General features: G+C 41.5%; 1 protein-coding gene across 2 annotated transcripts in view; it reads left to right on the top strand.

Annotated features, from left to right (window-relative positions):
- Window positions 1–12702, top strand: part of UNC79 (unc-79 homolog, NALCN channel complex subunit) — a 180364-nt gene that overhangs the window by 67977 nt on the left and 99685 nt on the right. For both annotated transcript variants that reach the window (XM_025206315.1, XM_006025493.2), the window contains 3 exons: window positions 53–234; window positions 4685–4886; window positions 6279–6458. In XM_025206315.1, coding sequence (XP_025062100.1) covers window positions 53–234; window positions 4685–4886; window positions 6279–6458 — 564 coding nt within the window. The remainder of the gene's footprint in view (window positions 1–52; window positions 235–4684; window positions 4887–6278; window positions 6459–12702) is intronic.

Here is a 12702-nt window from a genome sequence, read left to right as displayed (position 1 = left end):
CACTTCCAGAATTAATTTGAATATTTTCTCTCTTGGGGCTTGGCCGTGGCAGTGGAGAAGGTGGCCGTGTTGTGCAGGTTTCTGGATATTCACTCAGTGACAAAAAATCACTTACTTAAATATTCCTTGGCCCATGCATTCTGCTGTTTTCTGACTGCTGTGGAAGATGTCAACCCAGCAGTAGCAACAAGAGCTGGGCTATTGCTTGATACTATAAAGAGACCAGCTTTACAGGTAGGTTCACTTTATTAATAAAAACACATACACTAACTATAAAGACAGGCACAAGGAACAAAGACTGGATTTCAGACCCAAAGATGAATGGTGTTCCTGTTAACAAGTGGGGAAGGCCTATCACTATCACATCAAAAGGCAAAACTTTTTAAGGCTGTTAGTAAGTAGGAGATGCACAGGCAAAAATGCCTGTTACATATTCTAGATGTATTCCTCTGACTCCAGACACTAACGCCTACAATAGGCTGAATAGCATCTGAACAGTTCTGACAGCATGCTGATTACCGTATTTACTCATATACCATGCTAAAAAAATTAGCTTTCCAAAATTGGGTTGCATTTCTTAAACAGGGAATCTGATTTTCTGTCCAGAATACAAGAATAAGGATGATGCTTTGCCTTCTCTTCCTCCAGAAGCTGCATGGAGGGAGGGATGGAGTTGAACAGAGCAGATTTGGGAGGGTGGCTTAGTACAATTGCACCCTATTTTGGTACCTACTCAAATCAAAATTTATAATCAACTGCCTGGCAGCAGCAGCAAGCATTTCTCTTCAGGCAGTGCTGAGGAAATTAACTGACTTCATGGCTCATTATAATATACCTGATTCCTGCAGATCATACTTCACTACACATATGTTAACGACCCTCTCTCTTTTTCAAAGGTCTTGATGTTTCACGAATCAAGCTATCCTTTCTTTGGTAATTTTGCTGCCTGATAGCTATTCCTGGTCTTAATTCCCTTATTTCTCAGCCCTGAAGACTATTTTTAGCTCTTTTAAAAATCCTACATCTGCTTATGGAATCCAGTCTTCAGCAGCAGCTACAGATTCACTTTTTGGTTGAGCATCTAAGAACTACTGACAGTTCAGCTATGAAAAGGTTACAACTGTAGTTGTAACAGGAAAGGGAGGCTGAATGAGCTGAAGGTTAGGCTATGCCCATTCTGTATGCAGCAATAACTTTTTTTTTTCTTCCAATCTGCTTTCCCAAAGACAAAGTGCATGTCTTATTTGTTGGTATATGGTATGCAGGAAAATATGGTAGTTTTATATGGGTGAAGCTAGGGTACATTTTTGCTCACATAGGGTAAATTATTCACAGGTAATTTGATAGTAAAAAACATATATGAACAAACTAGATCTGGCTTTGACTTTGAAAAATGTATGTAAGTGCTTAAACTTCGGTCTCTACTAATTGGACTGCCTACATGATCAAAATGAAACACATATATAATCAATGAAGGATCAGGGCTTATGTTATGTATGCAAAATGGAAATTGTCATTGTACAATTACTGGTAGATACAACTGAAAGTATAGTTAAGTAATAATTCCAATACTGTTGTCCATAAAATGCAGTTAAAAGGTTCAGGAATTGTGACCTCTGTATATATTCATCCTATCTGTAAGTACAAGAAACACTCTAGAGTTATGTAGGAATAAAGGCAATGCATCTAGGAATAGTGCTAAACCCTGCATTGCTATGAATTACCTGTCATATGGAAGGTCATTCTGGGTATTAGCAATGCAGATGTTTCCACGATGTGCTCAGTATATGGTTACCTATACATCTGTCTGTCTATGTACCTAGGATACACTTTCAAAGCATGTCTTAGGAAGTGTACAGTGAAATGAGTGGGAGTTGCATAGCTACAATGCTTTGTCAAACTTTGAAAATGCATCCTCTGGTGTTCTGAAACAGTGGTGATATGCACTGAAAGTTAAGTAACCCTCCAAAGCCAGACTTTTCTTTCCAATCCAGTCAGACATTCTTCTTGGCAAGGAAAACATACTTGTCTCCCATATGCTGCATTTCCATGTTTTTTTTCCATTGTCATTGTTCTAGACCCAAATGCTGGCACCAACAGCAAGAGTCTTGGGCTAATAAAACAAAACTACGTATAATCAGACTTGATGACTTTGATACTTTTAGCCATGTTATCTATCTTCCCGATTTAGGGTCAGGCCCTACCTTACTTTTTATACTTAAACCTCCCAGTGAAATCAATGGGAATGTTGGGTGGACAAGAAGAGCAGGATCAGAACTATAGTTTTGACTTAAATCACTATTAAGCAATTTAAAATAGATTTTTCAATTATGATTTCAATTAGAAATCATAGAAATCATAGAGAAGTAGGACTGGAAGGGGCTTCCAGAGGTCATCTAGTTCAACCCCCTTTCTGAGGCATGATTATCCCTATCCAAACCAACTTATACAATTTATAGTTTAAATTCTTTGTAAGATTATCGTCTGACACAACACAAGACATAACATCCTGACCTGCCACAGGCAAGGCAGGAGAACCATGGCAGCCAATGTTCTGCTTCTATAAAAGGTTAATATGCTTAAAAGAGATCAGCTAGTAGAATAACCTATTGAAATCCATAAGTTTATAGATGTGACACTGTTGAACAGAGTCCTAGAAAAATAGGACTGAAAGGAACCGCAGGAGGTCAAGAGACAACCATCCAGGTTAAAAGCATCTCCATTTTTAAGAGCTGATTAGACAAAAGTTTGTTTAACCTACTTTTAAAAACTTCCATTCTAGAGATCCCCATCCTCTGTAGGTAATTTGTTCCAATGCTATTGCACCCTCATAGTTAGAAATTCTTCTTAATACCCCACTTAAATTTCCCTTGTACCATTACTTTTTGTCTATAAAGAGGCATCTACTGCCACCCTCTTTATAACCACATTTTTGTATTTGAAGACTATGATTGAATCCCCCCTCATTCTTCCCTTCTCCAGGTGGAAGAATCACAGTTCTTAGAACTTTTTTTCATAAGTCATATTTCCTAGATTTCTGATAATTTTTGTTATTTACCTCTGGACGCTACAATTTGTCTACATCTTCCTTGAAGCACAGAGCCAAGAACTGGAACTGTGCTCTAGGTGAGGCCACACCAGTGCTGAACAGAGTGGAAGAATTACTTCCCCTGACTTGTGTATGGTATATATGTTAAGATGGACCAGTATTCTACTGCCTTATTTTTTGCATCAGTAGTATGCTGTTGGCTCATATTCACCTTACAATCCACTGTAATGCACAGGCCTTTTTCTGCAGTACTGCTGACTATTAATTTGTTCCCCAGTTTGTATTTCTTCATTGGATTTGTTCTGTACTAAGTCCTTTGCAATTTTCTTATTAAATTTAATCCAATTTATGACAATTTCTCCAGTATTATCAAGGTCATTTTGAATACATATTCTATACTCCAAAATGTCTGCTATTCCAGCCAGTTTGGTGCTATCTTCAGATTTACTGTATGTCTATTCCGTTCCACCTTTAAGTCATTAGTGAAGATACTGAACAGACTCAGGACAGAGCCCTGTTGGGGTGGATTCTACTTGATACATTCTCTGAGTTAGACTTTCAGCCATTGATGAGTGCTTTCTGATAAATGATTCAACTAGTTATGCATTCACCTTACAGTAGTTTCATTCAGACTGTATTGCCTTATATTACTTATGAGGACTCCATGGAAAACAATATCAAAAGCCATACTAAAACTAAGATATATCATATCCATTGCTTTCTCCCCATCCACAAAGCCCATAAACTTGTCACAGAATAAAACCAGGTTGGTTAACCATGACTTGCTCTCAACAAATCTGTGTAAACTATTCCTGCTCACCTTGTTATCCTCTAGGTGCTTAGAATTGATTCCTTGATGATAGGATCCAGAATCTTTCTGGGTGCTGATATCAATTATCAATAGGAGGTTGCATGGACAGAGATGTGTAATGTATCTCTGTCCATGCACTGTAATTCCTTGCATTCCTGTCACCAGGCAGAATCCCTTCTAATAGCACTCTTTTGTTTTATTTAATACACATATATGTGTTATTTAAATGCACCTGCACCAAAACTACTTTTATAGCAAGGGTGAAAATGAATGGCTAAATTTTCCACAACCCCAATTACATTTCATGATTCCTTGGAAGTAATGGTTTTGCCTAAATGTAAGTGTAGGCAGAATTGGCCCAAGAATTCTAAGGCAAGTACACTGTGGACACATCTGCATAGCTGATACTAAGAGCAACTTCTCATCTGATTAGAAGACTGGGACTGTTTCTAGAGGCAGTATATTGATTCCTACATAACTCTAGATTGCTTGCTCCACTTCTAAGACTGGAAGTCAATACACTGGGATAATCCCACTGGATAGCATAACAAGAAGGAACAAAGCAGAATTTTATGTTTTGTATGTACAACAGGGCAGAATCGTGCTCTAGGCCTTTGTGTTTCCTAAAATTAAAATAGAAAATTCCCCATTCAGAGAGGGCCTGATTCTTTACTTAAATGGTTGCACACTGATTTCAGTAGTTAATCATGATTTGTGTCAGAAGTAAGCTCATGTTTAGGGTTAGATGATTGGAGAAGTTGGGAAGTTTGGTGCTTTTAAAGATACACTCTTCACATCTGAGTTCTTATCTTTTTTTTTCCCAGGGTCTCTGCCTCTGCCTTGACTTCCAGTTTGATACAGTTGTCAAGGACAGACCCACGATTCTTAGCAAGCTTTTGCTCCTTCATTTTCTAAAGAGGGACATTCCAGCTTTGAGCTGGGAGTTCTTTGTGAATCGCTTTGAGACGCTTTCTCTGGAAGCACAGCTTCATCTGGACTGCAACAAAGAATTCCCTTTTCCAACAAGTAAGCAGAATCCAAAACACATCGCTTTTTCACCTTTGCCTGAATTCAGATACCTGCAGGAGGGAATGGGAGAAATGAAGGCTGCATCTGCTCTGGGGCTTAAACCAAGTTTGCTGAACTGATGTAGTCATTTTAAACTAAAAGAGGATAACCCAGTCTTTGTGTGTTCTGATTGCCCAGTAGAGATGTCCATTCTTGTTATATTGTGTTTACAGGTTTGGATGCCATGTTCTGTTTTTGCTAGAGCCTGGTTCTCTGACTTGGCTGAAATGTGATTTGATTCTATGACTAATCAAGTTAGCCAGACTGGATTTTTGTGCAAGTTCCCTAAACATTGTTCTTGGTCCTCAGTGTAGATGGATCTTTAGTTTGTTGTTATTCATAAAGGCCTTAAACATGATTGGACCCTGTTATGCTGAGGATAAGTCCCTTGTCCAGAAGATGTACAATCCAAAAAAAACACAAATGGAAAAATAGGGACAATGATATAACATGGGAAGTTCAGGTGCTCAACTGTTAATTCCCAGGGTACCTGTAACAAATATTTGTTAACAGATGAACTGCACATAAATTGTTTCCTTCTACAGTACCTGTTAGGTGCCATCTCTTTCAATCCTCCAATAGGCTACGACAAAATAATAAGGAACTTGTCTTTGGATGATTATTTTATATCTTATTTTATATAACACAAAGTAAGGATATCTGGAAGCATTTAACACATAAATGCAGCAAATGTCATCTGTTGCCCCTTGCCTATTACTTTCCCAAACATAACTGTAAAGAGTGTAGGGGATCTGAGTTTCTGCTTTTTGGGTCACTCAGATTGTAAACATCTAAATCTTGAATGTCTTATGGACACCTGCACATCTCATCACTGATTCCATTAAGGCCAATGGAATTCTGCTGGTGTAACTTCCCAGTGAGAAAGCATGCTGAAACAGTTTACAAAGGCATGTGGAGGTCCAAATCCAATTAGATGTAGGCTATTTAAGGTTGGAGTCTGATGCTAGACAGACTAGACTCCGAGTTTTGATTCAACAGTGCTGGACCTTCCTGACCTGTTCTCATGAGATTTCTGCCCTCTGAAATGGTGAAAGAATTGTGCCCTCTCCTAGCAAGAATTTCAGGGTTTAGATGGAAGAGTCTGGTTTGCCCTATCTTTGATATATAGGGAAGGAACCAATTTACCTTTTTTTAAACTTGTTGAAAATGTTTGGGATTATACAATTTAGGATTCACAAATGAGTTCCTTGCAAGTGGACCCCTTGCACCCATATGAAACCTTATTGACTTCAGTGGGGCTTGGGGCCCCCTGGCATGAGGCATTTTATAGGAGTAGGACCTAACTAAGCTGTGGAATGAATCCTAACTTGGTCAATTGCATTTGCAAAGCTATCACTGCTGTCCGGACAAATGTCGCCAACCTCAGTGATGCAGCAATGTGGAAGATCAAGAGGGCTCGTTTCGCACGCAATCGTCAGAAGAGTGTGCGTTCCCTGAGGGACAGTGTGAAGGGACCAGTGGAATCAAAGAGGGCGCTCTCCCTTCCAGAAACCTTAACCACCAAAATTCGTTGAGTATCCATTTATATTTTTGTGATAAGCCTGCATCTTCTCACTTAAGACTGTATCCTGTTCCTGGGTACACATTGGAGCTTTCAGTATTCATCCAACTGGCATATGTTAGCAGGTTGGCATTTTGGACTGCCTCAAATCTTACTCAGATAGTTAGGAGTCAGTGGGCCTGTTCCAGGTTGGTAAAATGGAATTTAGGTGCTTAAGTCACACAAAATGATCCAGAGTAACTCCTTATTCAGCAGCCACAAAGTCTTTTGGTACCTAAATTCATTCAGTGCCTACATTTTGGACTACAAAATAGGCTTTTAAGTATGATCTGTTAAGGGTGCTTTGACCATGCCTACCACGTCAACAGTCTAGAGTTTAGCATAGAGCGCAGCTGCTCATGGTAGAGTCACTGCCACTCATCTTTTGCACACTAGCTTAATAGAGTACCCAATAAGATGGGAGACCTAGGTTTTGTTTTCTCCTCGTCCTGGAGAATGATCCAAATTTGACAGGTTAGAAGCCTAGGATTTCTATACAGTGAATGTGGAGACTTAGGTATTTCCCAGGGCAATCCACATCATCTGGTTGATCGGCAGAGAGGCATCTACACCTAACCAGTCAAAATGTTAGGCACAAAAGTGTTTCTGAGTTCCCACTCTATTGGAAGGTAGGGATCTGATCTAGGGCAGCAGGGGGCAGGCATTTCTGTCATCTCAGGAAGTAATGGTAAGGCTCACCTTTCACCCAGTAGACTGGAAGTGAGAGCACTTACACAAAAACTCAAGATCAGAGTTTAGATCCTCCTTACATGCAGGTGATTCAGACCCACATTCCCCCACTTTCCAGGAGCGTGCCCTAACCTCCAAGTTATGGTTAGGCTGTGTGGGTGCTTTCTTGTCTTGTCTTGTTGAAGCTGGCTGACTGGGTAGTCAAGAGTACAAGATTCATGGTGCCAGAAGGAGAGCAAGCAAGAGGGAGCCTGCCTCTGTAGTGCAGTGTTAGGGGGCTGTGGTGCAGTGATGGAGTCCTGGGGTCTGTCCCCTGCTGTGAGAAATGTTTATGCCATTTCCATTACACAGTGGTTAAAAAACAGAAATTATCCTGGCAGCAAGGGTGAGAACCCTGGATGCCTCTCTCAGGGGATTGTTCTCCTAACTGGTTTATAAAGTCATACTGCCTCTTACTTGCTCTCTCAGTGACCCTATGCATCTTGTACTTCTTTCAGCAAAACATCCATGCATCAACAAGAGGGGTGGAAGGTGCCCCCCAGACTATTCTTTACCTTGGTGGCTGGAGCATTGTCTTGGGAGGTGGGAGATGTGGGAGTGAATCATTTTGGACTCAGGAGGATGCAGAACTTGGTCTCCCACTTTCTGGGTGAACACTCCATCTACCAAGCCAGTAAGCAAAATGTGGGCATTGCCATTAATGCTGCCAGGCCCTGCCCATCCTGAGTGAACCGAGGCACATAATGTGCAGACCGTAGTCAGGCACCTAAGCTCAAGAGAGGGGCAGGTGCGAAACACCCTTGTGCTCCAGTGTTGCCTGTCATCTAACTCTAGGTGGCTCCCCACCTAGGTCTGCAACTTCTGAATTGCCCTTTGGTGGCTCCTAACTCTCCCCAGTGACCATATCATGGACCTAAGGGGCTAACCCTACATCTTTGAATCACCCCTTGAGGCCAGGTTCCTTATTTCTAGGTGCTCTGGTGCCTGTGTTTGAGGTGCCAGGGGACCAATCTGGACTTTGCCCAGTGACTTTTGCCAAAAGCCTAGACAGCTTTCCTGTTCTGTGCTGTAGTTATTTTATTAATAGAAAGAAATGGTCTGAAGCAAGGCTGTATTAATACATATGGTGGGCTGTGGACTGAGATTTGTGCACGGAGAAGAGGTAGTTCCAGGAAAATGAAATGTTGTTTTTCCAGCTTTTTAATATTAATATTTGTGTCATTTTATATAGCACTGTGCATGTGTTTAGATTATGCAGACAACTAGAAATTCCTTGTTGCAGCTACTCTGCATTTGAAAATTTTCTTTTCAGCATAGTAATGTCCCCACAAAACATTTTTACTAACATCTTACCATAAGGTACTAGGTTCTTGAAAATCTCTTGGGCTGTGTGAATTGACAAACTGCCAACACTGTAGAATATTTTTTTATATACTACAAGAAAAGCAATAATAAAACCAAATGTTCCCCACCTTTTTGGAGCACTTTACAAATGATAACTAGCCCTTTACTTAAAATATAATTCAGCAACAATTAACTCCCTTCACCCCCTCAAGGCCTAATAATAGTTCCTGTTAAATTAACAGAAATCCTGGGTACTAGTGAGCTACCATGATTAATGAGGTCATTTATTTTCTCTAAATATATTTTACTCACAGTGTTCTGTGAATCTTACATAACCCTTCTTGCTTAGCTCCTAGTTCTGCATGGGTCCTTCTTGCTTAAGGATTCTTGGATCAGCAAAATGGAGTAATAAAGAAAACAAGAGTTATGGAATACAAAAAAAATTACTACTGCACAAAAACCAACTCTTCTAACCTATTGTATGGTAACAATGAATTACTAGATGCACTTGAACATGATATTGGATTAACCTCAGGTAGCCCTGAGTATATGCAAAAGCTGAAGTTGCTTTATTTCAATAGAGTTGTTCTTGTTTTTTAAGCTGTGAGCTTGACCAGGCATGAGCAGTCTGCACCAGCCCTTGGTGGAACACCAGAGCAAACCCCAGGTGGGTACTTCCTCTGTTGAAGTGGGGGATGCATAGCTCAGGCAAGAAAAGAAAGGAGATAATACAGTATCTTGTATCATACACTAGCTTATCAGAGAAGTTCTTTCCTAGCATGTTGAGTGTCTGAAGAAGGAACACATTTGATCTACAAGTTTCTGTACCTTACAACCATCCCCCCCCATCTGCATCAACCTTTTGTCTCTTGTCTTATATTTTTTTGTAGATTGTTTGGGATGGATTCTGTCCTTTTTATTTAAAACTTGTACGGCGCCTACCACTATCTGGTTCTGGTCAATGAGTGGGGCTCGTAAATTGTTATTGTGATATAAATCAATAATAAATATTTGCTGAGGGTAGGCCAGGGTGCAACCGCAGCAGTTAGGGAGACAAAAAGCCTCTTTATGCCTCTCTTGTTTATATCTGAAAACACACAGTCAAAGCAGAACAGATGTATTGAAATGGCTCGGTTAAAAACTGTGGAAGGCTCTTCCAGCTTCAGGGATCTGGCAGGGGCAGGAAGCACAGCCTTCCAGCATCCCAACTCTTTGTAACCTTAGCTGTATGCAGATGATCCCAGTGACAGACTGGGTAACCCATAACACACTGAAGCACTTTTTCAGTCACCATCTGGTAAAAGTGTAATGAATGTGTATACAACAGATAAATGACTGCATTTCTTGGGGTTACAAAAGGCTAAGGTCTTGTCACATGGGAAATGTCAGCCTCGCATTGCATGGATGTCTGGTATTGTAGTTTTATCCTGGGTCAGGTGCCATTTGCTGTTTTTCTTAAAGTCTCAGCTCCTGGACTTGGGTGATTATGTGACAATCTCAGATTTCCTTTAAACAATGGGGAGCATGACTCTGTGGTTTAGTGAGGAGGGTACTTTACCAGGAGGAAGCATACCCTGGATCCTGAGTTGTGCTCCCTGCCTATGCTCCCAGTGCTATTACTATATTTTGCATTGAATAGTCATTGGATAAAAATGCATGAACTGCATGGGAACTAGGAGCCAGAGCCTAGGCCTCCTTCCCTCCCAAACCCACTCTTGCTCCTGCATTTTCTTATTCTGGCCAAGTAACTCTTTCTTTCTTTGCTGCCCAGTAGAGGGTATGCTTCATCTTGCCTAGACCATGATCTGGGGTTTAGAGAACTGGTGAGCAGTGAGAGATGTGGGTTCCAACCCTCTCTGGGTGAGGGGGAGCCTAGAATCTGGTTCTCTTATTCCCTGGGTAAGATGTCCTTATGAATAACCCACTGGGCTAACGGTGGATGTAACATCCATTACATCAGTTGGATGTGTCGCTCAGATGCAATCAGCTGGATTCCTTTATGACATTGCCATGTAAGGGTTTCTCATTGGAAGAATAGGAGAGTGGACTAGGATCAGCAAATACCCACTGGGCTAACTGGGTTTCTCATTATCAGAATAGGAAAGATGAATATCAATGCAGGGTCAATATCAATATCAATTATTGGTCCCTTGAGGTAGAGATAGGGGGTAGAGATAGGGGTTGGGGGAGAAACACGGTGCTGCCCCTTGAAAGAATAAGAGCTATAAATCTGTAGGAGGGGATTTGGATTACACTCCAAGGCAGGATGCTTAGTTTTCATGCTAGCTGAAAAAAACACTTAAAGGTGAGTTCAAATTTGGGGCTACACATCTGGGATTCCTTATCTTGTACAGATTTAAAACAAACCAACACACTCATCCAAGTATCCCACTTACTGTTGCTTACTGATAAATCTTTATTGTGGGCTTTGTTACTAAGGAAGCAGCCATCCAGCTGATAGCAGGAGCACAAAATAATTGTGGAGCTGTGATAATTTATATTATTTTTGGCAATAGTCTATCATGGCAATAGTATATCCATATCAGCAATGGATGCTGCAATCAGAGAAACATTAAAGAAATAAGATTTTTTTTCATGCTTCTGAGGGTATAACACTGACCCCGCAGAGTGAATGCTCAGAAAAAAATCCTTGGCAGTATCCATCAGCTCAGGTCATTAGAGTCAAAGAATCTTAGAAAATTAGGGTTGGAAGAGACTTCAGGAGGTCATGTAGTCCAACCCCCTGCTCAAAGCAGGACCATCCCTGGGCTATATCATCACAGCCGAGGCTTTATCTGGCCTGGTCTTAAAAACCTCTAAGGATGGAGGTACCACAGCCTCTCTTACTGCAGACCCACTGCAAGACTGAAACTTTCCAGGTTTCTGAATGACACGGCTCAGCGAAAAAACTAAAACAGAATAAATGTTTCCCGATTATTTACCCGCTTAATTGTAGGTGGAAGTTTTGGGATAGTTTGGAATAGGTTTAGAGAGATATAACTGACATAAATGACTCATTGCAGAGGCATAGCAAGCTCTTGCAATACCTGGGTAGAAGAGGGAAGGGTTATGCTGACCACTGGCTAGAGACAGACATTCAAAAAGCCTGAGCCTGTATTGATTCAACCTTTGCAGGTTAGTCTAGCCTGCAATGCTTGAATCAATTTGGAGGTTGATAGACATTCCCTTTTCATTCTAGAAATGCAGGCACATACCTGCAGTGGCTCAGGCTAGAAGCCAGGGGGCACTACAGCAGCCCTCCCTTCCCTTTCATAGAGCTGAGCCGGAGGGGCATGGACAGGCCTCAGTTGGATGCTTTGATTAGGAAGGGATTCCCCTCCTCCCCACCTCGCTGTAGATAACACAGCATTGAGTTACACAGAAGGTAGTTACACAGGGAGCTGTTAGCATTTATCAGCCCATCAAACAAAACAAAAGCTTCTCTCATTAGTTCAAGCTCTTCTTAAACAACTTTTTCCAAGGAAGGAATTGAAGGACATTACCAACTACCTGTTGATTAGCTCCAAAGAGCCCTAAGTAGGCACAGTCCTGTCTGTCTTTGTCCCGTCTCCCACAGCATGGACCATAGCCAGCATGTGGTGTGCTAGGTAATGCTGAGAGGTGTCCATGTAAGGCAGAGGGGAGAGGGGAATCCCTGCTTCAGCAGGGAGTGGTGAGGGGGAGGGGTGGAGCGGGAGGAAGCCAGGCAGATCCCATTGTACGTGCAGTTTCTGCCAGAGCTCCAGCCAGGCAGCAGAGGGGCCAGACCCGCTCTCTGGAGCAGACAGCCCCCCGCAGCCCAGAGAGCATGCTGGGATGCTGGTGGACTCTGATTTAACTTAAACCAGGAAGGGGTCTGGGACAGACATTGCATAAACCCGTTTGACCCAAATCAGTTAAGTCTGATACTACATTCAACCAAGTTTATCTCAAACTGGTTTCAGCCATTTTGAAACTGGAGTATGTGCACTGAACATCTTTACAGTTTTAAACCAGTTTCTGATCACTTAAACCACAGTATGTGTAATGTCTGTCCCTAGCCTGGAGGGCAGGCTGTGGAGGAGAGAGGAAGAATGTTTTCTGTCCCTGCTTTCTGCAGGCTGGTGGCAGCTATTAATACTGCAGCTCCTGTTGTAGCATTGTGGGCTCAGGCTATTGCAACTTGGGGATAGGCACACC

The sequence above is a fragment of the Alligator sinensis genome, unplaced genomic scaffold (assembly GCF_000455745.1).
Source record: "Alligator sinensis unplaced genomic scaffold, ASM45574v1 scaffold47_2, whole genome shotgun sequence".
NCBI lineage: Eukaryota > Metazoa > Chordata > Crocodylia > Alligatoridae > Alligator > Alligator sinensis.
This window is presented reverse-complemented; position numbering and strand designations above follow the sequence as displayed.